This window comes from Lampris incognitus, chromosome 3 (assembly GCF_029633865.1).
Source record: "Lampris incognitus isolate fLamInc1 chromosome 3, fLamInc1.hap2, whole genome shotgun sequence".
NCBI classification, from domain to species: Eukaryota; Metazoa; Chordata; class Actinopteri; order Lampriformes; family Lampridae; genus Lampris; species Lampris incognitus.
In genome coordinates, this window is record NC_079213.1 from 81,680,261 (window position 1) to 81,707,424 (window position 27,164).

A 27,164-nucleotide genomic window follows, 5' to 3' on the forward strand; every position below is an offset into this window, starting at 1 on the left:
GTCGACAGCCGCTTCCATATTTCATTGGATCACCATAGTAACCAGAAGCACATCTTACAGAGACAAGACACCACAGAAGAAGAAGGCTTTAGGGTACTCATAGTGCCCGACCTACGTTTTGTAATAAAACATGTCATTTATATTCATATTCTGTTCAGCGGTCCATGATGGAGTACAGTACACGAGTACACTCTACTGATGGCCATGATTTGACAAAGTAAATGATACTGGTGTTTATTTTATCACAGTATAAATTGCTGACGCACCTCTCACACCTGGTTCCACCATAACCCAATTTACAGATGCATTCAACTGCTCCAGAGCTGATGTTCAGACAGGCCAATGAAAAACTACAATAAGAAAATCAGCCATTAACCATCAGCATTCATCTTTTATTGAACATTTTACAGCTTTCCAACAATGAGGTTGTTAAGTAAATATCACTTTACTTTGAGAAAATCAAGAAGCTGGTCAGATACTGACTTGTTCCAGGTAAAGGGGCATGGACAGGGATGGCAGGTCTTCTGAGCCGCATTGCCAAAGTAACCTTCTTTACATCTCTCACACTGATCGCCATCAGTGTTAAACTGACAGTTCTGGAGGGCAGTCAGATGAAACATAAAATCCAAGTATTGCATCTGGCTTTGCATTGTGTCCACAAATACCAGTGTCTTTCAATGTTATGAGAAATCGCTTGGTGATTACATGTGTGGGATAGGGTTAGATGTGAGTAGGAGTCTGTACGTTTGTAGTGTGTGTGTGTGTGTGTGTGTGTGTGTGTGTGTGTGTATATATATATATACACTCTTGTACTTTTATCTTTGTGAGGGCCGATTTCAGTTTTTAACCATCAGTTTGAGGACATTTTGGTCTGTCCTCACTTCTTTAAGGGTCTATTCCAGGGTTTGGATTTGGGTTTAGGATTAGGGCTAGAATTAGGATTAGGTTAAAGTTAAAGTCAGGGTCAGGGTAACAGTTAAGGGCCAGGAAATTAATATAGTCAATGAGGTGTCCTCACATAGATAGAAGTACAAGAACACGTGTGTGTGTGTGTGTGTGTGTGTGTGTGTGTGTGTGTGTGTGTGTGTGTGTGTGGAGGAGAGAGAAAGTAAGAAAAAAAGAGAACCCATTACACATTTTCCTGTATATGGATTACATTCATTGGAGAGGCCATTACAGCTACAAGGCACACATCGCCCCCTGTGTGGTCCAGTCAGCTCTCTGTAGAAACCAACACTGCACTTCTGTAAGGACACAGATTAGCGACAGGTCTCACTTCCTGTCGTTGTAGACTAACAAATATTAACACCTGTAGTTCAGTTGTTGACCAGTTCAGGTGCTTGCCAAACAGATATTAACTTCTTGTAAATGTTCAATCAATTGCACTGTTTCAACTCATCTAAGAGTGTGTCAGGCTTTAGATAGACAGGGAACACTAACTCGTGCATACCTTCAAAAGCATGTCAGTAACAAAACATATTACTATAGACTTCAATTTTCTTTCTCTAATAATTAAGAATGGCAAACATGTATTTAGATTGTCTAATATAGCCCTCTTTTTTATGTAACATGTAACATTTCATGTAACAAGCACTAACCCTGAACCTTCGCCACTATCCATCTTCAAAACAATGGCTGTGTCACAATAGATACAGATACATCTTTGAAATGGAAATTTGAACATTTTGGTGTCCATTTGAAGTAAATGGAACATTTTTGACAAAGTCATGGCTATGAAATGATTTTGACCTTTTTTTGTGTGACTTTAACCATGACCTCGACCCAATTATCTCCAAAATTTAATAAGGTCATGCAGGGACCTTTGTCCACCTTTACATGTGATTTGCTTTCTGTTTTATCTGAACAGTTATTAGCAGATAAACAAGCAGATAGACAGACAGACAGATAGATAGACACATAGTTAGACAGACAGACAGACAGACAGACAGACAGAACCAAAAACAATTCCCTTTGGGGTAATAAAAAAGATTATCTCTTAATTAACAATAAATAAAAACAAGACAGTTGTCAAGAAAGAAACAACAAATAACGTCTGTAGAGCTGCTGTACCTGAGTGATGGCACCTGGGGGCTGGTTGCAGTATTTTTTAGGGTTGTGTGGCATTTGATGGTTCTGGCTGTGAAAGTCATGCAAACCCTTGCCATGTTTCTGCGTTGCCCTCCGTCCAGTTGCACCTGTGCAGTGTAACACACAGCAGACCCCAAAGAGCCAGAGTGCCCGGCAAAGCCACCAAGTATCCTTGCTGTACATTTTAAGCTAATCAATGAGCTTAAGACTCGTCTTAGCCTAGCGGTGGACGATCTGGATGCAAACTGCGGACAATTCCTCCCTGACACGTGTAAAACTTTGGTAGTAGAAAGGTGGGATTTTCTTTTCTATCTCCGTTGTGGTGTGCAGAGGTAGACATGCAGCAAAGCTGGACTGTGTGGAGTTCAATGTAATGGTACGAAGAGGAATCTCATCATAAGGTTCAAAGTTTAGCTAGGTGTGGCTGCACCTGCACCCCTTGGTGCTTTCAAAGGCAGCAGACTTGTCTTGCGTAGGAGGAGAGCTGTAAAGCTGCTCGAAAACATGACGCAACTGTTCGTTCACACGTTTCCGTTTTAATAAGATCCCTTACCCAGCGCTTATGTGAGGGAGTTGGGTTTTGACACGGCTGGTTGAAGAAATGTGCCAAACCGAGTTACAAATTAATTACAAAGCAGCCTTTTATTTTGCTCTCAGGTCATTTCAATTGGACCGGCAAAGGTAAAGACATGCTGAGATAAACCAACAGACGTATGAAACGTAGTAATGACAATGTGACCCGGACAAAATGATTTCAATGGGATTTATAGCAAACTTGAAAAAAATTCGGCAGCATTCTCTACCAAAGAACAACTGCAACAACAATGGGTTATTGTAAGAAAAATGCACAAAATATTTTAGTCTCCAGACAAACGAGAGAAAAAAAACGAGATCACAGATAAAATCAAATTTGGTAATAGAGATGCCCTGACAGACGGTGATTTGTTTGAAAATATCAAAAGATGGACACCTACTGACACCAATGATGAGTGAGGCGTTGTTGCCACTATCAAATCAAACAGGTTTCATTGCAAATATTTTGCTCAGAGGCAAAGTGAAATCCCCACAACCACACCACAAACTGTGTTGTAATAACACATGACAGGACATAACAGCTGTTCCAGAATTGGTGATTTATCAACCAAAACAATCAATGTAACTTGTGTTTACATAGGTTATCTATATATTTTCATATACATGGTATCTACTTGAGAATAGAAATGTTTCTGTTGTGACAGATTAGCAATTGTGCTAGCTAAAGAACATTATAAATTGTATGCAGTCTTATTATATTATAAAACATTATGTTATATAATAATGGATAACATTATAGGGAGTCTTTTCAAAAAATCAATATAAAAAAAATGGCAAAACCCTGTTCTCTGGGGATGGGGGTACTTTTGAAATTATGAAATGTGACCTAGGTAAGACATAAATGCTATTATTTTCTTAAACGTCAAGCACACAAACCATGAAAACATACACCCCCAAGAAATTGCGTGAGTCTTTGGCATCATATCCCTCACAGGATAGGGTACAGGGCGTAGCTCGCGATGCCACAGGTGTTGCTGCCATCCCGGATCATTCGCATATAGCCCCCCTCCCCCCAACTGGTACCCCAACTAGGGAGACAGACACAAGAACAACCTCACATCAGTGAAACAGCTATGAAGGAAATACCCAAACAAGTGATCTCTGGATGAAATATTAGCATGAAATCTAAAACCTGCAACATAACCAATATCACTGACAGGTTCATTTGAGTCTTTACCTGTTCTTGATTAGCCAGTAGTCTTGGCCTTTTTCGGAGCCGTAGCCAACGAGCAGAACAGCGTGGCTCAGATTGTTTGGGTTACAGTTGGGCTCCTCATATATTCCTGTTGATGATTACATGACATAAATTGCCCACTGCCCAGTGTATTCATTCATTGTAACAAATGATATACAGTATGTTATCTGAAGGCAATAAACCTGAGCTGTAGAACAGGAAACTTGAATGATATGCATCTATCGCGACTGTGACTGGACCAATTGTTGCCACAGCATCGGCCAGGGCCTGCTCATCTCCTTTTGGTATGAACCTGTAGTCTGTGATACGGGCGACTGAAAGACTGCTATCATAGAAACAAGGTTGGGTGTCCTATGGAGAGAAATGCGAAAGTGAAATTTGAGGCAATTCTCAGGGCTGCTGTAGCAAATCTGGGAAGGAGCCTTCAGACAGGGCTTTACCACTGAGGTGTATGGATAGGTGCTTGTAGCCTGCAGCCCGTTGTGGATCACATAGTCGTAGGCATTTGCCATCCAGGCACCATTACAGCCATAGGTGCCATAAGGCCTGGAACAGTCTACCAGGTTTTGCTCACTCAGGGATATTAGCTGACCAGTTGTCTTATACATTTGTCCCTCGATAGCTCCCGTAGTGCTAAATGCCCAGCAGGAGCCACAATACCCCTGTGAGGAAAAATGAGACACAATGCATCTATGGTGTTCAATATGATGGCTTTATGCATGTGCTTAAACTTATATAAAAATCAAGTAGGAGTTTCTTACCTGATCTTTGACCTCGGTGACAAAACCCATAGCCCTATAGTCAACAGCCACCGCCCCTAACATCTCAGCATTTTCACGCAGTATTTGAGCCGAAACATTTTTCCCTCTCTTCACAAATTGGGCATTTATGATAGCACCTTGCAAAGTCTGGTATTCTTGTCTGGTCTGCAAAGAGCAGAGAAACCGATTGCTCAGCAAATATGGTGGTGTCATGTAGGTTATTTCTAGAGTTGGACCATCCAATTCATTTAAACAACAAATATGATTAATTCAGTAAACTTATCTAGTACACCATTAGTTAGTACAACAACTCAAAGTAATAACTAGAAAGAACAAGATCACAGATCAAGTTCAGATAAATGGAGATGGCCGATCTCTGTTTGTGATGGCTGCCAATTTTAATTTTAGGGAGTTGCAGTCCACATCATATGGAAATTAATAATGTAATTACTGATAGGCAACTTGGCCATATGTGATGTATAAATACATTATACGAATTAACTTGACGAGCCACTTAATCACATAGGACATAAATAAAATCAGTGGGCCTCATTCATCAATCATTCATGTATACAAATTTGTTCTTACACACTCATGGATTTCTTTTTTTACCCTGAATTTGTCTGACAGGCAAAGGCAAAGCCTGGTGGTTTATTTGTCTTTATGCATGCTCAATAATGATGGTTATTTGTAATTCCTTCCCCCTAACATCTATTGTCTACCTGTTGCAATGAGCCATCCCCCAGGCTTGCAAAGACATCAGTGTTAGCCAACTGGTGTCTAAATTCAGGGGTTACCCGGGTTCTATACCAACCTCTGAGACAATGTTCTGGGCTAAAAATTCCCATGCGTGTGAAGGAACGCGTTTGTATGTACGAACAATTGATGAATGAGGCCTGTTTTCTAGTTTCTTAAAACCACAGCCTAAAATCAATGTTGTAAAGGGAATACAAGTTAACTTTGTAAGCATACATGAGAAATAAGAATTAATGGCATCTTAATCGTGTGTTTCTTAGTACATATGGTGCCTCAGGAACTTCAAGAATTTAACTTCAGGAAACTATTTCTCCATTTTTTTCCAACAACTTTCCAAGTGCATAGTTAATGACACTGAAATTTGTCAGTGGACCAACTTGAAATACCCAACACAGCTGCATTAGTTGTGCTTGTACATGGCAGTAAACAATAATTACCAGGTCTCCATATCTATTCATTGCCATAGTGAACTGCTTTGTCCCAAAGAAACCCCCTTGATTGTTTTCATCGATCAGCCTCAGGTTTTCCTCCCAAATGCCTCTCCTCTCAACGTCGTCCTGCTAAAAAAAAAAAAAAAAAAAAAAAAAGACCCACAGATAAAATCAGTGTCAAACATATTGTAAAGGCACGAGCCTTTGCTGGAGAAATGTAAGTGTTTGCCAAGATGTTTGTGAATGAGAACGCACAATGACATATTGTGGGTGTTTGGATTTGAGAAAGAGAGATAAACCTTTTCATCGTAGGATATGCCATGGGTGCTCTTCCATATCTGCCACTCAGACAACACCTCCTCATCTGAGTCTGCTGCCACGTGCAGTGGTCCACAGAGGAGGGCAAAGAGGAGAACCATTCTCACCATGCAACTGGCCCATTGCACTGGATGGACCAGAGGATCAGACCATGTCACACTATATCAAGTAGTTTGTGCATTTGATATTGCGCTAACACTAATGAATCACTCTATCAGTGGCAAAAGGATTGGAATAGTTATGTGACATTATTGAAAATAGTTCTTCTGATTATTTATTCGCATACAATTTCGTTAACTTGTTAGAGAAGTGTCAGTGGTTGCAATAAATATCCAGCCTCCAACCTGTGCTCAAGAATTAGTTAGGTCCAAGCAAACTAGACTAGAAGTTACCACTTGTGCACTAACTTGTTATATGCATTAATGGCACAAGGTTTGCAACCCAGGCAGTTGTGTAAGACTGGTGAAGGTCTGTCGAGCCTGAAATCCTTTGAAAATGGTATAACAAGCCCAAAACGCACCATTTCACATGCAAGTAAACCGCATTTTATTGAGATTTTAGGTGAGGAATTAACTCTATTCCATACGGTGTATTAGTGTATGCTATTAGGAGGGAAGCTAGCTCAGGGTAGTCAGCCCCAGAGTCATCTCCGTATTGTTCATATTGAAGTAAGAGAGACCATCTCACAAACAGAAATCATACCGAGATGCAAAAGGTACATTTGGAGTTTACCAAAGCATAATGTGGCGGTATATCTTCAAATTACTTCAATTTTTCATCAAAGCTTGACTATGCACAAATAGCAAACAGTCTAATCAGAAATACAATAAGATCCCATGTCACAAATCTGTCCCCTTTCGCTTGCCTCCTGCTGTATTTTGTATTGAATGAAAGTGCCTGTCCTACTCACCTGCAGAGATGGGAGGCTGTTTGGTCCACATGTCGTGAGGGTAAGTCTGTACTGTGACACAGCCATACTATCAGGCTGTCTTTTATAGCTGTGCACAAGGTGTATTTTCCCACTGTAATTTTCTTAATCCTCTAAACAACCATGCAAACGCCTGAGAGGGTCATTAGTCAACAAAAATGAGATGCTTTCCCTGCTCCTCCCCGGCAACACCTCTATGATTATTATACTGTGAGTAAAAACTACTATAACGCACATCCCCCAATCACCAGCTTACATCTGAACACAACACCTGACATCAGTTCCCTGCAACCTTATCTTTTCAAATGTAAAGGACAATAACCAGTGTTTTTGCAAGTTTCAGCCCATTTACTCCAAATGGAATATAATTAACATTATGCTTGACGAACACCGTATAGTTGTTTAAGATTTTTAAGATATTACCTGATTTCATTTGATTCAAACGTTTAGATGATAAACCTTTAAAATGTCACACACACAAACACACACACACACAAGCACATATACATACAAACGCACATGTGCGTGCACACACACACACATACACATAAACACACACAAGCACATATATACACACACATACATACAAACGCACATGCGTGCGCACACACACACACGTACACATACACACAAGCACATATACACACACATACATACAAACGCACATGCGCGCGCACACACACACACACACATACACATAAACACACACAAGCACATATACACACACATACATACAAACGCACATGCGCACACGCACACACAGCATTCCCAATCTTCTTGTTGCTTTTTGTGAGTACACAGGTTATGGGCAAATGAATTGTGTTTATAAACCAATCTTTTTTCCTTTTTTTTCCCCAAGGACTTATTTTGATGACTTTCAACTTTTGTTTCTCTCATCCATCCCAAAGACAAGAACCTGTGCTTTCACCTTCACTCAAAAAAGACTGAAAACACATTTTCCCCTTGGCCTTTGCTTCTAATGGGCACTTTACTGTCTAGCTTCTAGCTAAATAGTTCATTTGATTTGTGCATGTTTTGTGATTTTACTCCTCAATTTATGTAGTTTTGACTTTCTGATTTCATCCCTCAATCTTGTTATTGGATTTCAGGTTTTATTTATTTATTTATTTATTTATTTATGTTTGCCTTGTCTGCTTTTATTTCTTTCTAAAGCACTTTGTAACATTAATTTAGAAACGTGCTATATATATAAAATTATTATTATTATTATTATTATTATTATTATTATTATTATTATCCTGCGACCCTGAGAGCAGAAAAACCACTTATCCTGCTCTCAGGGTAGCGGGGATGCTGGAGCCTATTATTTATTTTTCTTTTCTTTTTTTGTCAGTGTAAAGCACATTTTGATGTTTTGAATTGTAGTAAGTGTGCTGTAGTATATAAATAATGATCGCTCGATCGATTGCTTGCTTGCTTGATTGATTGATTGATTGATTGATTGATTGATTGATTGATTGATTGATTGATTGATTGATTGATTGGTTGGTTGGTTGGTTGGTTGGTTGGTTGGTTGGTTGGTTGGTCGGTTGATTGGTTGGTTGGTTGATTGTGCCAGCAACGCGAAGCTACATTCCTTGTGCATGTAATGGAAATGGCAATAAAATAATTTCTGATTGTGATTATGTGCGCTAAAAACCCGTTAACCAACTAGAAAACAGCGGTATGGTCCTTTAAAAAGGAGCCGCGACCGATTGACTCAACAGCGGCCACCAGCGGCCAGACATGTGTACACCGCGCTGCACTGCAGTGGAGGACTCGGCCGACTCGTCCGGTGTGTCGTTATCATGTCAGCGGTCGGGGCGCCGCCAACACCCAAACACGGTGCGGCAAAATAGGCGAGGACCAGCCATCACTGCCTCTGTTATTTTCACTTATTTTAAATGCATGACTGCGCAAGAAGACACATGACTCACGAATGAGGTCTGCAAAATGTCTTTCAAGGTAAATCAACGTTGTGCGTTTTCCTGCACACATTTTTGGCCTAAGTATGAAAAAAAAGAGATCATACCAAAGACCAGCCTGCCTCCTTTGAAAGTATAGGCTGTATTTCCATTTACCTAGTGAGATTACTTTAACAACGAGGCGGATCTGTCTTTAACCCTCAGTCAGGCTGTCGATGTAATCTCGAATTAGACTGGATCGCCCTTCATTGAGTTTATAGCAACTCTTAACTGGGAGTTGTGTATGGTGATGCCTTCCGGTGTGCGCGGGGGGGGGGTACATGGGTACCTGTGTGTGTGTGTGCGCGCGCGCGTGTGTGTTGGCCTATCGTGTGTGTTGGCCTATCGTGTGTGATCCTGTCGTATCTCATATGGCCTTGTATTCTCAAATTTCTCCTAGATAATATCAGACCAGAGGTGTTTTTTGCGTGTGCATTTATTAAGGCGCTGCAGGACTTCACAGAAACCCCCTTCATATATGGATTACCCTGTAAAAGACGTGTGTCTGTCTGTCTGCTGGGGGCGCTGAATTAGTTTTTACTGACTGGCCTGCCCAGGAGGTTTTCATTCCTGAGCCACCATTCAGAATCACATTCTGCTTTCTTTGACCATACTTGGAATTGGAAATGTGACTTGTTAGGTTGCTAAGTGGTCTGCTTAGATCTAACCGATTTTAGAATTGGTTTTAATTGGCCAGTAATACAAATATATGCATAAACATTAGTGTGGTTTTCTCTGTATATTGAAAATTTGGACTTCTCTATGTTGGTTAGATTAGCACAAGCATACCATAAAGTCTATGTATTACATATGTGAGGTGGGATCTAATGTTTACATTTGAAAAGAAATGCCACTCTATGATTAAGAGGGCTTTGTATGACATTATGAAAGTCATGACCGTACCACTGGGGTCAACGACATTTCATACCTTTAATTAAAAAAACAAAAACAAAAAAGACACCATTTCAGGTACCATTGTTGCTTGTTTAAAGTGCTATAAATGTCTATAATACTTGGTGTCATGTCAGTGGTTGCCTGTATTTATCCCACAGAAGGAGACGCCCCTGGCTAATGCTGTGTTTTGGGCAGCGAGGAAGGGGAACTTGGCCCTACTTCAACTGCTGCTTAACAGTGGGCGCGTGGATGCAGACTGCAGAGACAGTGTACGGACAATACATGCCCCGGCTCAGCCACACACTTTAACCATAACCCACCTGTGGTAGTGTGTGTGTGTGTGTGTGTGTGTGTGTGTGTGTGTGTGTGTGTGTACCCATACCACAGTTTTAAGAGTATTTTTTCCATTTGTCTGTAATCATTGTATTTTTCATACAGAGGCCGTATTAGTTAATTGAGAATATGATGAGTATATTGGCACGCTAAGCATCATAGCTCTGATTGTGTATTCATTGTGTGTTTCTGTTTAATGCGCCATCTAAGGATGCAGCTCAACCTGGCCAAGTCTTTCACTCACTGGTTGCCATGTTTTCTTTCAGTATGGAACCACAGCACTGATGGTGGCTTCATACAGTGGCCACTATGAGTGTGTCAAAGAGTTAATCATGCAAGGAGCTGATATTAACTACCAGAGAGAGGTATGATGGTATGATGTGAAATTTGGCTGAAACAACAGAGGACTTTGGGCACATTGTTTTTGCACTTTTCTGAATCAACACTGAAATCCACAGTGAAGTCAAAATGCATCTGTAAGTGGGTATTGTACATGGTAACATTTACTGAATACGTTAAAATGTCTTGGATGCCCTTGAAAGTATCATCGAATCGGTGTGTGTGTGTGTGTGTGTGTGTGTGTGTGTGTGTGTGTGTATATGTATGTATATATATATATATATATATATATATATATATATATATATACATACATACATACATACATACATATATACTTGGTAATGGCAGCCAATAATCAGAGTAAATTGGCAAAGACTGTGAACATGGACAGTAATTTTTTTGGAGAAAAAAACAATTAGTTCTTACCCGGAGTCTGGAGGAAGTAATTTTTCTGAATTCAAAATGTCATTTCCATGTTGACTTTTAGCTTGACTGAATGCTTTTCTCTCCATCTGAACTGTGAGGTGTTCTTATGCTGCCCTTGTCTCTCTTTGTTGTGTTTATTCATTGTATGTGCTTGCTTGTGATTTAAACCAAGTGTAGATAGTCAAATTTCTGTGAATAGACAGCAAACATATTCTATTCTATTCTATCCAGTAGATTACATCCAGGGCAACTCAAATACTTAGTTACTGTGGCAAGTTGTTATTTCATTTTAATGACTATTATTTTAGAAGTGAAGCTAGAAGAAATAAAAACGTGTAAATCTGTGTCCTCAGACAGGCTCTACAGCCCTGTTCTTCGCCTCCCAGCAGGGTCACAATGACATCGTGAAGCTTCTCTTTGAATTTGGTGCCTCTACAGAAATCCAGACAAAGGTAAGACACTGACTTGTCTTATGGTCAGTGTAGTGAACAGGGCTGATATTTTTGCCGTCTCTTACACCATCATTATGAGGGTTATGGAGAAACAAGGACAATATGATGATACACAGAGTATGCCATGCAGTTTGTTTGTAGTATTACATGTTATCTGCTGCTATGGCCCTCTCCCCATCATCTTTTGTATAGGTTCCTAGCTCAGTGTGTGTAGCTCACTTCTATCACAATTTCTTCGTTTGACTACATTTCTTAATGTATTTTAGAGTTAGACTGAAATTGAAACGGTAATATTTTCTACCATCACTTTATTGCTTTATTGCGTTAATCATCATACACTTTCTATTGTCTCTTTCTAAGTATAAATGGTAGAAATCATTTTTTCTATTTTCTCTTTTTTTTAGGGCTATCCCCAGTTCAGTTTCTCCCAGCCAATCATATTTCGGATGCTCATGATGTCATCAGAAGTCAAACCAAACTCAGTAATCAGACTCAAGTTTTCATGTTTAAAAACCTTGAACACGGTAATAAAACAATTTATAAATGACTAATATTGTTGGGGCGGTGGGGTGGGGGGGGTTGGCACTTATTACATACAGCCTGTCAGATCAAATCGTCAAATTATGAAACCCCGCCCATTCATACTGCCAACCCTTGCTTGTGCCTGTCACTCAAAGGTCAGCTCATAAATGTTAATGAGGATTAAACCACTCCTTCACAGTTCATGAGACAACTGAGAAGAGTTGTGGATAAAGGTGCCAACCCCCCCCCCCCCCCACCGCCCCAACAATATTAGTCATTTATAAATTGTTTTATTACCGTGTTCAAGGTTTTTAAACATGAAAACTTGAGTCTGATTACTGAGTTTGGTTTGACCTCTGCATTTTATATGGTGCTCTTTGCTCTGAAATAAACTACAGCTGCAGCAGTGACCCAGCTTCTTCTTTTGCTCTCTGGCATGTGTTGGCAGGACGGAGGCTCATCTCTCACTGTTGCTTGTCAGTACGGCCGTTCTGAGGTGGTGGACACACTCTTGAAGAATGGTGCCAATGTCCATGACCAGCTGAATGTGAGCCCCCATATGCATCCACATCCACAGCATGTACTCTGTCCATCCCCACATACTGGTCTGAAAGCCTCATTGGGGCTCACAAATATGATGGTCAGTTGAGCGCAATTTCCTGGTGACTGGAGTCTAACTTGTCAGGTTTCTGTCAGCTGCTGAGTCAAACACCATAGACATTTGCAGGATAAGAGTCTCTCTCATTTTGGGAATAGGAAAGAGTCCATAAAAATGACCTGACTTCTCTTATGGATGCATGCAATGAAAAAGCTCTTCTGGGTCTTATTAGTGTCATATTAGTTTTAATTGTCAGTGATGCATTTCTTGTTGTGAACATGTTTCATTTTCCTTTTGGGGCTTTCTTTTATAATTGGGCATACTATATTAAAACAAAATTTTGGACTCATACATTTCAAATGAGCAGCTCAGTTCTGGTTCATTGTTTGAAAACTGGCACGTTGAACTGCTGAACTGAGTTGGCTGTCATGTAATGTTTCAGGATGGGGCCACTGCTCTTTTCCTCGCTGCCCAGGAAGGTCATGTGAACATAATACGTCAACTGCTGTCATCTGGAGCCAAAGTTAACCAGACGAGGGAGGTGTGGTATTCACTAAATATTATAGTAATTTGGAAAATGATCCTGAGGGATACAATAACTGGTTAACTCAAAAGAAGGTCACGTGCAGCTGCGTATGGAGTTTGCATGTTCTCAGTGGCGCCCCCAGAAATTATTCATAGGGGTGGCCAAATGGGGCCACTGAAAATCTTGGGGTGGTACACCAAAACCAAAAGCCATGACTGAATTTCAGGAAATCTATTATGCTGTTGTAGTATACTGTATAGGCTAGCTGAAAACTGCCAATATGAGAGCTAAGGAATCGCATACTGAATACTTTGGTTTCTTATTTTTTTTTACAGTTAATGTTACTAAATATCTGGTGTGCATAGAGTAATACCGGTAGAGTTAACATTTTGAGTTCCACAACAATTCTGTTTTAATGTGTTATGTATCTGTACATATTGTAATGTGTTAGACGACTCATTGTTATGTTGTATATGTCCAAAAATGAAAAACAAAACAAAAAAGCATAATCATGGTCAACAATATACATTTTATTATAGCCTGCTCACAACCTATTCATATCCCTGCTTTATTAGGCTACATTAATTTCAATACAGCTTTAGTCACCCGTTGCTTTGTTTTTGTAAACAAACATATTATAGGCTATGTGCAAAAATGAAAAAATACAAAGCTTGAAACAGAAGCTGCTCGGCTGCTGTCAGAGGCAGACTGTGCACGAGGGAGGGAGTGTGCCACAGTGACGGACGATCAAAAGCGGCTGACTGCCTGGCTATGCGTTTGTTATTTTCTTTGACATGAATTATAATGAAAAATATACATTATTGATTTAAATGAACAGCACCTAATGTAAAATATCAGATAGAAGCATATTATGCATAATCAGAAGCATATTCTGCATATGCGACTCATGGCTGTGGGGGCCAGGGATAGATAGTATCAGGGTGGCCCTGGCCACCCCTTGGGGGCGCCACTGCATGTTCTCCCAGTGTCTGTGTGGGTTCCCTCCAGGTACTCCGGTTTCCTCTCACCATCAAACAGACATGCATGTTAGGGTTAATACTTCTGCCTGTGCCCCTGAGCAAGGCAATGGAAAGAAGAACTGGAGTTGGTCCCTTGGCGCTGCGGCTGCCCACTGCTGCTATACAATAGGATGGGTTCAATGCAGAGAACAAAATTTCATTGTAACCATACAATGACAAAATAAAGTGGCTTTCTTCTTTCTTCTTCATATGTTCAATAGTCTCTCTTCTCTCTTTCACTTACACTCTCTCTTCCAACTGCTCTTTCATGTCTTTCAATGCCGTCTCCTGCCTGCTTTGGACCCCTTACTTGTTGTCCTACATTCTCCTTCTCCTTCTTCTTTGCTGCGTCCTTCTCCATCACCTTTCCTCTCGCCTCCCCTCCATCTTCTCTCCAGGATGGCACTGCCCCCCTGTGGATGGCAGCCCAGATGGGTCACAGTGAGGTAGTGAAGGTGCTGCTCTTGCGTGGTGCAGACCGGGATGCCGACAGACAAGTATGTCACACTTTAACACTTAATTCTTGGAGGCTGACAATAGACCAGGTGCATAAAGATGTCTTTCTCCTGGATCGACACCATTCAGTCCTCCTGTCCCTTTCCAAAGTTGTATATTAGGGCTGAACAATACTGGGGGGGAAAAAACATTGCAATACTTTTTTTTCTGTGATAAGCTTTATAGTCACATGATTTCACCAGAGATATGCGGTTTTTAACTTTCAAAGCTCCTTTTGTAAAGAATTTGGCACTCCAGTGAGGGTTAAGGTGGTTTTTAGAGAGGAAAATTGGGCAGTTATAAAGAAGAAGAAGTCATAAAATCAGATTAGTATATTTATTTGTCAGATATGCCAGAATATTTTTGTTCGGGAGTATCTAGATTTGGTTTTCAGTCTGCCCCAAGTTGCCATACATTGCATCCCTTGTATTGTGATTCCTATGTGTATTGCGATGCTGATTCTGAAATGATATATTGTTTAAATGGGACAAAGTAATGATCCTGAGCCAGGAGGTCACCACCTTTACTTACCTAGTTGAGTTTAAAATGCTGTCAAATTACTTTGAAAGGCGGTGTAAGAGACTTTTGTTTCTTGTCCAATGTCACTGCTACGCTCTCCCTTAAGGATGGATCCACACCCCTGTTCAAAGCAGCCTTCAAGGGAAACAACGGTGTCATCGAGGAACTCCTCAAGTTTTCTCCTTCACTTGGCCTTCTCAAGGTAGAAGCTGCAGCGATGTTTGGTCTTCATTTCTTGTTTTTATTTTTTACATTTGATCATATAATTTCAATACAGTAGTTGACGGAAAGCATTAGCAGGTTTTTTTCTGGATGTCTGATATTTTCAGAATGGTTCCACAGCCCTCCATGCTGCTGTTATGGGTGGAAATCTTAAAACCATATCACTTCTCCTGGACGCCAGCGCAAACCCCACACTACCCAACAAGGTGCGTCAGCTGCATTTGAGTTAGAGCATGATGATGAAGTAACAACTAAGTATATCTACCAGGATTTTGTTCAATAATGACTCAAATGTGTTTTTGTTATGTTTGTTTTTTGTTGTTTTTTTTCCCAGAACAATGAACTGCCCGCAGATCTCACAAAGAACGATCGCATCCGAAGGGCTCTACGTCCACAGCTTGTAAACGGAGGCAGCACATGACAGCCCCACATCTTAACCATTAATTCACTACAGGCGAATTCCTGTGTATGGAGGAAACCAAAACAACACATCAATGTAATCCATCTAGATATACATGGTGCTTGCTTTTGATTGCGGTGGAAACGAGATCGAGTACAACCTTGACTACAGAGAGTGGAGGCGTAGAGATTAAGATAACGTGCAACCAAAATGCCATGAGCATCATTTCCTGTGTGCTGTTGTTCGATATGCATTTTCTCTATTTATTTACGTGTTTTTATTTGCTTAAAACTTTTAAAGGTGTTGCAATATTTATATATATTTTGCAAAGTATAATTTGCCTTTTTGATTAATGTAATAAAAAGTGTAAATTTGCTAATTAATGGAGATGTGGCAATTTGAAATGACATTTGACATGGGTGTGACTAACTCTTGTGTGAGCACATATTCAATGTCCTAGTAGTGCGTGTGGGTATATATATATACGCCAAGCTTCACTAGACGTCAGTGTTGAGTCAGGAGAGAGAGAGACAGACAGATAGTAGCTACTTAACGTCGTGCTGGGAGTTCTCGTGTCAGCCGTATGCCCCACCTAATCCAACTCCCCTCACATCATACACGGATCTGCAGGGCTGTTTACGAAAACGTGTGAATGACATCAATTCTTTAAGTACGTACAAATGTTGTGTTTGTGTTTGACGAGAGATGTATGAAGCGTCTTGGTGATGACGTGCGGTGGCTGACGGCCGAGCAGAGAAATAAAAGGTATGATGGGACCAATAACATTATCACGTGGACACCACGGAAGCGGCGCTCAATATGCGGAAGAGAGAATTGAGGATTTTTAGGAGAGCGAGAGAGAGAGAGAGAGAGAGAGAGAGAGAGAGAGAGAGAGAGAGAGAGAGAGAGAGAGAGAGAGAGAGAGAGAGAGAGAGAGAGAGAGAGAGAGAGAGAGAGAGAGAGAGAGAGAGAGAGAGAGAGAGAGAGAGAGAGAGAGAGAGAGAGAGAGAGAGAGAGAGAGAGAGAGAGAGAGAGAGAGAGAGAGACCAAAATGACCCATCATCCACAGCGGTAATTATTCAAAGATTACGTGAAGGCTTCTTCGGAGTTTAGAGTGGGCTGTCAAAGCCGACCAACACCACAGAAGCACACATGGCCGGGGGTAATTTACAGGTGAGTGGCGGAAGACTGTGGTGAAAGAGTTGAATTTCGCAACGCCGAACTGGCAACGCGAGTTAATAAATTTGGTTAAGGGCCGTTTGGTTTGTTTTCGCCGAAGAAGAACTTTTTAACTCTCTGTAAATGAATCTCTTCCTGTTCCCGACGGCTCAAATGTGTTCGCAGAAAGCAATAGATCTTGCGAGCAAAGCTGCAGAGGAGGACAAAGCCAAAAACTATGAGGAAGCCCTTCGACTGTACGAGCATTCAGTGCAATACTTCCTTCACGTTGTCAAGTGTAAGTAACCCTCTTTTGCTAATGAGTCAACCCGCCAGGTTTGATCAATAGAGATACACTTTGCAGATAAAGCAATTTGAAAATAAAAAAGGAAAAGCTACTATAATAACAGTTTTATAGCTTTTATATATGATAAGAAATTAAATGCACCAAATTAAAACAAGAGAAAAACACAAGATACAGTGAGAACAGTAAGCAAAGTGCAGTATAGAGCTAAAAACGACGGTAGATTAAAAGTAAAGCTTGACCAAAAAGTTGGATTTTGAGATTTAGATTTTAAAATAATGTTTTTGTGTCAGATGAGGCCCAAGGGGAGCGAGCAAAGAAGAGTATCAGGGAAAAGTGTGCAGACTACCTGGACCGAGCAGAGCAGCTGAAGGAATACCTGAAGAAGAAGGACAAGACACCTCCTCCCAAGCCTGTCAAAGAGTCCCAGTCCAATGACAAAGGGTGAGAGGGACTGATGGGTCTGTGTAACAGATGAAGGTGGAGCTCGACTGTTTTGGGCACTTTTTTTTTTAGCTCTAGTTTGATGTCATCGCTCTGTAACCTCCCTTCCTCCGTCTCATTTCTGGCCACGAAGGGGTTATGCAAGTATAATTTCAATAGGGATCCTGTTTAAAACGTGATTACCCTTCATCCCGTTAAAATGTTCATAATCCCTTGCAATGTTTCTTGCCGGATGCTGTTACGGTTTTGTTTCAGGGGTGAAGGTGAGGACAGTGATGAATCGGAGAAGAAGAAATTCCAAGATCAGCTGTCAGGTGAATTGTATAGTAATAGTATAGTATAATTGTATAGTAACAACAGTGAACTGACACAGTTAAACAGAAAATCCATCTCTCTTTTGTAGGCGCTATTGTCATGGAAAAGCCAAACATCAAGTGGGATGATGTAGCGGGACTTGATGGGGCCAAAGAAGCCTTAAAAGAAGCTGTCATATTGCCCATTAAATTCCCTCATCTCTTCACAGGTAAGGAAATCGAGGCAACACTAAATATATTAACACTGAAGTGGCATGTACCTGTGATTACACAGTTCAGAGCAATATCTTAATGCGTTTGTTTTTCCAGGAAAGCGGACTCCTTGGCGGGGGATCCTACTGTTTGGTCCTCCAGGAACAGGAAAGTCCTACCTGGCTAAGGCAGTGGCCACAGAGGCCAACAACTCTACCTTTTTCTCCATCTCCTCTTCTGACTTGGTGTCAAAGTGGTTGGGAGAAAGTGAAAAGTGAGACCTGTGTTCCACACATGACGATAACACTTGCAGAGTAGGCAGGCTGTGACGCAAACACATCTCATTTCATTTGGTTCTTATCATGCTGTTACTTTAACTGCCTGTTCATGTTTCAGGTTGGTGAAGAGCCTGTTCAGTTTAGCTAGAGAGCATAGGCCATCTATCATTTTCATTGATGAGATTGACTCTCTGTGTGGCTCTCGGAGCGAGAATGAGAGTGAAGCCGCCCGCAGAATCAAGACGGAGTTCCTTGTGCAGATGCAGGGTGAGAAAGAGGAGCTTCTGAACATATTTGCTAAACGTCTGAACTGACTCTTATTGCATTTTTACTGTAGACTTAGTACAGCATCAGCTCTCTGTTATGTGTGGAAAGTATCATTCCTGTCATTCTCTCAGGTGTTGGAAATGACAATGAAGGAATCCTGGTCCTGGGAGCCACAAATATCCCATGGACCCTCGACTCCGCTATCAGGAGGAGGTCAGTCCAGTGATCAATCAATAGCTTGGTAGGCTTTAGGAGTGTAAATCATAAGTTTCATCACGATACGATATTACATGAATTCTTTGGACAACGATATAATAATTGCTAATATCACAGTCTGCCACAATATGATTTCAATTCGATTCAATTCAGGGGCCTGTGATCGATATGAGACAATGTCATATGCCCAGTTAACACAATCAGTTACATTTATATCAACTCACAAAAGGCAACTACAATATGATTTGATAATTTTATTACTGAGCTCTTCTAGACATGTAAATGAAAAACAATCTTTTTTTTCTTATTGATTTTTTTTTTTGCCCCCTTTCTCTCCCCAATTGTATCTGGCCAATAACCCCACCCTTCCGCGCTGACCCGGAGGTTGCTCCACCCCCTCTGTCGATCCGGGGAGGGCTGCAGACTACCACATGCCTCCCCCAATACATGTGGAGTCGCTAGCTGCTGCTTTTCACCTGACAGTGACGAGATTCGCTAGGGGGATGTAGCACGTGAGAGAATCACTCTATTCCCCCCAGTTCCCCCTCCCCCCTGAACAAGCGGCCCAACCGACCAGAGCAGGTGCTAGTGCAGCGACCAGGACACATACCCACAACACATACCCACAACACATACCCACATCCGTCTTCCCGCTCACAGACACGGCCAGTTGATCCTTCGCTAAGGCCCGCCCCCCTTAGTTACTGTTGCTAAGTCCATCAAGCTTTAACATTATTTTACGGTTAATAAAAGTAATTACTTACCTTGGAGCAGACAAAGCTGTGCTTGTTGATTTTTGAGGGGTTCAACTGGATTTGAGGACGTCCACATAGCTTTATCCACAGCCTACACTTTTCAGGGTGCGGGTTTGGTTTTGGAAAGGGGAAAAAAACGTACATTTCCTTCCAACCTCTCCGGGTAACGAGTGTCACTGTTACAAGTGCCCCAGGCACAACGTTTAACCATAACTAGAAGTCCACAAAACCAGCTCGAAAATGAAGAAAATCTGAAACTTTTGCATCGGAGTCAACGGAGCGCCGCCATGAAAGTGTCGGACCTCTGTCCTATGCTGTGCTGTGACTAGCCAGTCTGCATTTAGGGGCATGGCTTAGCGAAGGGTCAATTGTGTCTGTAGGGATGCCCGACCAAGCTGGAGGTAACACGGAGATTCGACCCGACGATCCCCATGTTGGTAGGCAACAGACTCAGAATCAGAATACTTTATTCATCCCTGAGGGGAAATTGGGTAGACCACTATGTTCCCCGGACACCCACAATCTATTCTTTTTAATAAAAAGAATGAAAATGTACCTCCTGTTGACTATAAAGTGCCACATTTCTCATGTTTAAGTGCAAATAGTTTTTATCAGTTAACTTAAAAGAGCCCTTGACGACCTTTCAATTATGAACGTCATAAACCACGCACATCTATGCATCATCACCTTGGATTTACAAGGTTCTGTCTGTGTGCTCAGTAGTTTAGAGAGATTGAGCTTTAAAATGTAATGGATGGATGTTTTTACTTTGCAGCAATGACATTGGATCGTTGATCATTGAATTGATACCTCGATCCAGATCGATGGATTGTTACATCACCAGTAGGCCTAGAGTAACTCCTACCTTATGTTCCTCACCTCAGACACCGTGACTCAAAAGCTCCCTTTAATCTCACACAGAGTTGACTGAAATTTAACACTTGTGAGCTGCCATGAGAGTCTTCTCTCTGTCTTAGGTTTGAGAAGCGGATTTACATTCCTCTGCCTGAGCAAAACGCACGTGCCCTCATGTTCAAGCTGCATCTAGGCTCAACGCCCAATGACCTTACTGAGTCAGACTTTGGGACTCTGGGTGAAAGGTCAGAGGGGTACTCTGGGGCCGATGTCAGTGTTATTGTCAGGGATGCTCTCATGCAACCTGTCAGGAAGGTTCAGACAGCCACTCACTTCAAAAAGGTAAGCGGAGGGTTTGAAAGGCTATGATAAGTCATCCCTAAAGTGTCAGCCATATTAGTCTTTTAGGAATCCAGCTAGAAAAGTTGATAAGACATGTTGAAAAGTAGGACAGAATGCAGTGATCATCTGTATTTTGCTGCAAATTCCTCAAATTTCAGCTCAACTATGCTTACGTTTTGTTTGAGCCTTTAAAGGTCCCATGAAACAGCATTTAGAGCACTGCAAACTTTGCTGATTTGACGTATATATGAATCAAACGAAATGGTTGGGTAGGAGTTTGTGAGGGGAGGGAGTTTAATTTGACTAACAGTCAATAACTGATGGTCTTTTTTTTTTCAAGAATGTGGGCAACGTCGATGTGATTTGGGCTAGTTTCAATTTGGTGGCAGACGATCACTCGTCTTCTCTCAACTTCACTCCAATTCATTGGCCACTTTGTTAAGTGCAAGTTGGCATAACTAAATGTATAGATGTATTACCGGGAAAAAACATTATGAACAAAAAATAAAGTCTTTATGCTCAATAATCCAGGTAAGAAAATCACTGAAAGGTGAATCAGTTCATCTGGACACAACGTTTATTGAGAGAAACGTTTCATCACTCATCTAAGTGATCTCTTCATTCTCAACTGACTGCAGGTATCCCCACCCTTATAAACAATACAGTGGCACAGTGTTGTACTACTCGAGTCCAGGACTCAGACTTGAGTCCGACTCGAGTCCTGAAAGACTCGTGATGCGACTTGGACTTGAGCACTGATGACTCGGACTTGGACTCGAGCATTGACTGTATTCGGACTGGGAAGTTGGAGAAGAGGACTTGGACCTTGGACTTGTTAATTGATAAAGACTTTTTTTTGTTAGGTTTTTTTTGCAATAGGCCCTAATAATTTGGCATAAGATATTGATAGCTATATTAATACCATAACATTGATCACCACATTTGAATAGAATGTGGTGATCAATAGCTTTTTTACAGTGCCAGAGTGGCGCACTGGAACCCATCTTGGAACTCGACTCAGACTCAATCTTGATGACTCGGACTCAGGTAATGGGGACTTGACTCGGACTTGACTCGTACTCTTCTTTGGGGACTCGGGCTCGAACACTGGGGACTCGAGACTCAACTCGGAATTGAGGTTTAGTGACTCGACTACAACACTGCAGTGACATAATGACCGAAAACAACAATAAATGTCATATGCAAATTGCCATGACCATTAGCTAGAGTTAAAATGGCCATGTGTACTATTCACAGAGAATTTGAGAATAGTTGCAGTCACAGCATTGTAAGATGGCAACAGATGTACTCTTAGCCCCCCTCGGTTCAGGGATGGCCGTGGATTCCTGGAGTGCAACTATTCCCAAATCCTCTGTGAATAGTACACATTGCCTTTGTAACGCTAGTTAATGGTCACGCCAATTTGCTTATTAAACCAATTGTTTTCAGCCGTTATTCCACTGTATTATTTATAAGGGTGGGGATACCTGCAGTTAGTTGAGACTGAAGATGTCAATTAGATGAGCGATGAAACATATCTGTCAATAATGTTGTGCCCAGATGAACTGATTCAAATTTCTGGTAAAAAATAAAGTCAAATAATTTTTGAAATTTCCTATAAAATAGTTTTAAATAGATATAAATTAAGTACAGATAAGAAGTAACGAGACTGAAAATACACTTTTCAGTTCATGGGACCTTTTAAGAAAGAGAAGGCCTAAAATGGCTTTGGCATTAATCAAACTAACATAGGGCCTCTGTTCTAAGTGCAGCTAACTCCAGCAATGTGGGCAGAATGCCATTTGTTTGGCTCCAAAGCTTTATATTTACCAGTCCTAAGAAGATGTTTGACATGTAAACTATAATTTCTAATGCCTTTAACACCTTTACTGTGACCTTTGTAGAGTAAATTTTCTCCTTTCCTTAATGGTCTGTTTTTTTTGGGGGGTTTTTTGGCAGTGACATTATACTGATCATACTGGAACCGATTTTCAAGAATAAGGGTGATGTGCAAAACTGTAGTAACTACAGAGGTATAAAGTTGATCAGCCACAGCATGAAGATATGGGAAAGAGTAATAGAAGCTAGGTTAAGAGGAGAGGTGATGATTAGCGAGCAACAGTATGATTTCATGCCACAAAAGAGCACTACGGATGTGATGTTTGCTTTGAGAATGTTGATGGAGAAGTATAGAGACACACTGTAACTCCAGAAGGAGTTACATTGTGTCTTTGTGGATTTAGAGAAAGCATATGACAGGGTGCCGAGAGAGGAGGTGTCGTATTGTATGAGGAAGTCGGGAGTTGCAGAGAAGTATGTAGGAGTGGTGCAGGATATGAATGAGGGAAGTGTGACAGTAGTGAGGTGTGTGGTAGGAATGACAGATGGGTTCAAGGTGGAGGTCGGATTACATCAAGGATCGGCTCTGAGCCCTTTCTTGTTTGCAATGGTGATGGACAGGTTGATGGACGAGATCAGGCAGGAGTCTCCGTAGACTATTATGTTCATGGGTGGTAACATTGTGATCTGTAGTGAGAGTAGGGTGCAGGTTGAGGAGAGCCTGGAGAGGTGGATGTATACACTGGAGAGAAGAGGAATGAACGTCAGTAGGAGCAAGACGCAATACATATGCGTGAATGAGGGGGAGGACAGTGGAATGGTGAGGATGCAAGTAGAGGTGACGAAGGTATATGAGTTTAAATACTGGAGGTCAACTGTCCAAAGTAATGGGGAGTGCGGAAGAGAGGTGAAGAAGAGAGTGCAGGCAGGGTGGAGTGGGTGGAGAAAAGTGTCAGGAGTGATTTGTGACAGAAGGGTACCAGCAAGAGGAAAAGGGAAGGTTTACCAGATGGTAGTCAGACTAGCTATGTTGTATGGTTTGGAGACAGTGGCACTGTCGAAAAGACATAAGGTGGAGCTGGAGGTGGCAGAGTTGAAGATTCTAAGATCTTTGTTGGGAGTGATGAAGAAGGACGGGATTAGGAACAAGTATATTAGGGGGACAGCTCAGGTTGGATGACTTGGAGACAAAGCAAAAGAGGTAAGGTTGAGATGGTTTGGACATGTGCGGATTAGAGATGCTGGGTATATTGGGAGAAGGATGCTGAATATGGAGCTGCCAGGGAAGAGGAAAAGAGGAAGGCCAAAGAGGAGGTTTATGGATGTGGTGAGGGAGGACATGCAGGTGGTTGGTGTGACAGGAAGATGCAGAGGACAGGAAGAGATGGAAACGGATTCTGCTTTGGCGACCCCTAACGGGAGCAGCCAAAAGTAGTAGTAGTGGTAGTAGTAGTAGTGACATTAGACTGATAACACATAGGCATGTTGGACCTTTCTTACTGAAATATTGGATTTCTGAAGGTTGTTGATGCACACTCATTGGTTGTCTAGTGTTATTTTTCCTTACTTGAAGAAGTGTCACTGAACTTTTCATTATATTTCATTACACAATCCTCGTGCCTTGGTCAGGACCAACGTGTCACTGTGTCTCTACTCTCAAATACATAGGTCCGAGGGTCATTGTGGAACAGTCCCGATGTGGTGGTAGAAGACCTCCTGACTCCATGTTCCCCAGGTGACCCCAACGCCATAGAGATGAACTGGATGGAAGTTCCTGGTGACAAACTACTGGAACCAGTTGTTTGTATGGTAAGAATATAGTTTGTTCCAGTGGTGGCTAGCGGAAAAAAATATAGCTGGGGCTGTGCCAGTATGCAATGTGAAGTAATGTATGGTAGGTGCCTGGGACTTGGGTAAGAGGAAAATTAAATTTATGAAAATGAATGTGGGAGAAGGGCGGGAAGATTTTTATGGTTAGGTTTTGCAATATACACCAGCAGCCACTGCTTTGGTCTCTGCATGCAAAATTGAATACAGGTAGTGCCCAGGTTATGAACGCCCGACTTATGAATGCCCGTACTCATGAACCGACCTCCGTAAAGCCTATTATTTAAAAAAATTGAGTTGCACACAATGGTTCCCACTAACGAATAGACGGACTACTTTGCGCGATGCTCAAAACACTGTGCATTTTAGGCAGTTCATTGGCCCGAGAGAGAACAACGCCACGCAGTCATCACCATTTTTTTTTTTTTTGATTTGCTCCCCATTTCTCTCCCCAAATTATCCGGCCAATTACCTCCACTATTCCGAGCCGTCCCAATCGCTGCTTCACCCCCTCTGCCGATCTGGGGAGTGCTACAGACTACCACATGCCTCCTCGAATACATGTGGAGTCGCCAGCCGCTTCTTTTCACCTGACAGAGAGGAGTTTCACCAGGGGGACGTAGTGCGTGGGAGGATCACACTATTCCTCCCAGTTCCCCCTCCGCCCCAAATAGGCGCCTCAACCGATCAGAAGAGGTGCTAGTGCAGCGACCAGGACACATACCCACATCCAGCTTCCCATCCGCAGACACGGCCAATTGTGTCTGTAGTGACGCCCAATCAAGCCGGAGGTAACACGGGGATTCAAACCAGCGATCCCCATGTTGATAGGCAACGGAATGGACCACCACACCACCCAGACGCCCAGATCATCGCCATTTTAAGTCGGATCGCATAAACATTGTTGTGTGCGTTGTGTTTTCACTAGATTTTTTGTGTGTTTACCCTCGTAATCGTGGCTTCAAAGCATAAATCTGATGCAAGTGATGGTGAAGCACCGAAGAAAAGGAAAATGATCACGATTGAAATGAAAGTGGAAATAAGAAAGCATTCAGAGAGAGGTGAAACGCATCATTTTTTCACTTACTCGGCGAGGCGGGGAGGCGAGCCCCAAGCGGGCTCTTGTTTCTGGTGTCAAACCAGCCGATCCCGACCCGCTCTGGGGACAGTGGCAGGTGGGGAGTTTGAAATGTAAGAAATGCTTCTTTAATCAAAGAAAGTTGAATCAGTTCATCTGGATACAACGCTGTATGTTGATTTTCTTACCTGGATTATTGAGCATGCATAAAGACATGCTTTAATGTGTTTTGTACCTATACACACATTCTCTCTCTCAATTATACATACTGTACTGTAGTTACATTTATTATTATTATTATACATTTATTATTATTACTGAATTATTATGTTTATGATGTTTTAGGTCAAATATATACTATGTACTAAGACAAACATTTGACTAATTGATGCTAGCTGTGAACTGTACGTAACTGTTCCAATTTACATACAAATTCAACTTGTGAACAGACTCAAAAACGGAACTCGTTCGTAACCTGGGGACTTCCACTTCCTGTGTTCTATCCACGAGAAGGAAATTGAAAGTCAGCTATTAATCAATCAATAGTTTTATTCACGATGGCTTATGGACCATTATAGTGGTGAGAATGTGCTTTCTGACACCTCTTTAACCCTCTGTGTGCAGTCTGACATGCTGAGGTCATTGTCCAACACCAGGCCGACTGTGAATGATCAGGACTTGGAGAAGCTGCAGAAGTTTACTGAAGACTTTGGTCAGGAAGGCTAACAATACTAAACCTTAACTAATACTAAATGGATCTGCTGCTGTCCATGTCCTTTTCTACATCCACTCAGGCTCAAATTTACTTCTTTATTTCCTATTTGCAATGTTACACGTTTCTTTTACCTGCTGCTCGTATTGCACTTGTTGATTTTAGACTTTTCGTTGAAGGACTGGTGACATTTAACAAAACATCTGTTCTTAAAACCACAAAGATCGTAACTGTTTCAGTGGGTGAATACATAGTATTTTTATACATGCCTTACAACACTCAGTACTGCTTACCTTTACCTTTTAAGGAGGTTGGTGGGACTCCATTCATTGTGTTTATAAACGTCTCCTGGGTATGGCAATGCAGGACGATGGGTGGATCCAAGTCAACTTAAAAAAAAAGACCTTACCAAAGCCCCTTCATAAAAGCAGCATGGTGTTCCATGAAATCGAGGGTTAATTCATATTCGTAGTATAATGCATTGAAAATACTGTGTGTGCTTAGACTTGTCTATAGATGGCAGGCTGAAGGCTGAAAAGAAGTTGTAACATTACGCGTTCAAGTGTTCCATGTCCGCGATTCTTAAAATAAATGCCGACCAGAAAATATTAATTCTTTTAATAAAAATAATCGCTTCTCTCATAACTTATCAGTTAAAAGTTTAGAGAGACTGGAATTTTTAGTACAGATGGTTTTACATATCTTATTTCAATGATTTTGGCCCTTTTTCATCCTATTCACTCACTCGTTTCCAAAGAGAATGTAAAATGCTGTAAAAGGCCCTAAGTGTGCTATGGGCT

General features: G+C 41.5%; 3 protein-coding genes across 3 annotated transcripts; 2 read left to right on the forward strand and 1 right to left on the reverse strand.

Moving 5' to 3' along the window:
- Nucleotides 1-3,610: 3,610 nt before the first annotated feature.
- On the reverse strand, nt 3,611-7,084 carry cts12 (cathepsin 12). The gene is made up of 8 exons (XM_056276828.1): nt 7,054-7,084; nt 6,125-6,270; nt 5,832-5,951; nt 4,639-4,803; nt 4,318-4,539; nt 4,060-4,228; nt 3,860-3,965; nt 3,611-3,710 (listed from the first exon to the last, which is right to left on the reverse strand). Exons 1-8 carry the CDS (start codon nt 7,082-7,084, stop codon nt 3,611-3,613), a joined length of 1,059 nt encoding a protein of 352 aa, XP_056132803.1.
- A 1,937-nt stretch (nt 7,085-9,021) lies between these two features.
- On the forward strand, nt 9,022-15,804 carry ankrd29 (ankyrin repeat domain 29). The gene is made up of 10 exons (XM_056276829.1): nt 9,022-9,036; nt 10,088-10,198; nt 10,529-10,627; nt 11,384-11,482; nt 12,453-12,551; nt 13,045-13,143; nt 14,546-14,644; nt 15,268-15,363; nt 15,491-15,589; nt 15,718-15,804. Exons 1-10 carry the CDS (start codon nt 9,025-9,027, stop codon nt 15,802-15,804), a joined length of 900 nt encoding a protein of 299 aa, XP_056132804.1. The 5' UTR covers nt 9,022-9,024.
- Nucleotides 15,805-16,824: 1,020 nt separating this feature from the next.
- LOC130110442 (vacuolar protein sorting-associated protein 4B-like) lies at nt 16,825-26,436 on the forward strand. Its single transcript, XM_056277547.1, has 11 exons — nt 16,825-16,956; nt 17,128-17,239; nt 17,539-17,689; nt 17,945-18,003; nt 18,093-18,212; nt 18,313-18,469; nt 18,592-18,740; nt 18,872-18,953; nt 20,689-20,908; nt 24,416-24,556; nt 26,277-26,436. The coding sequence occupies exons 1-11, from the start codon at nt 16,936-16,938 to the stop codon at nt 26,376-26,378; spliced, it is 1,314 nt and encodes a 437-aa protein (XP_056133522.1). The 5' UTR covers nt 16,825-16,935; the 3' UTR covers nt 26,379-26,436.
- The last annotated feature ends 728 nt before the right edge of the window (nt 26,437-27,164 follow it).

Bases quoted from the DNA above. Each gene is read 5' to 3' on its own strand.
- cts12 (XM_056276828.1), bottom strand. From the start codon at position 7,084: ATGTGGACCAAACAGCCTCCCATCTCTGCAG. The intron at 5,952-6,124 runs GTTTATCTCTCT...TTTTTTTAGCAG, and splicing joins GCATATCCTACGATGAAAAG to GACGACGTTGAGAGGAGAGG. The intron at 4,804-5,831 runs GTAATTATTGTT...TGCTCTTTGCAG, and splicing joins TGAATAGATATGGAGACCTG to ACCAGACAAGAATACCAGAC.
- ankrd29 (XM_056276829.1), top strand. The intron at 10,628-11,383 runs GTATGATGGTAT...CTGTGTCCTCAG, and splicing joins ATATTAACTACCAGAGAGAG to ACAGGCTCTACAGCCCTGTT. The intron at 12,552-13,044 runs GTGAGCCCCCAT...GTAATGTTTCAG, and splicing joins ATGTCCATGACCAGCTGAAT to GATGGGGCCACTGCTCTTTT.
- LOC130110442 (XM_056277547.1), top strand. From the start codon at position 16,936: ATGGCCGGGGGTAATTTACAG. The intron at 18,004-18,092 runs GTGAATTGTATA...TCTCTTTTGTAG, and splicing joins ATTCCAAGATCAGCTGTCAG to GCGCTATTGTCATGGAAAAG. The intron at 18,741-18,871 runs GTGAGAAAGAGG...TCATTCTCTCAG, and splicing joins GTTCCTTGTGCAGATGCAGG to GTGTTGGAAATGACAATGAA.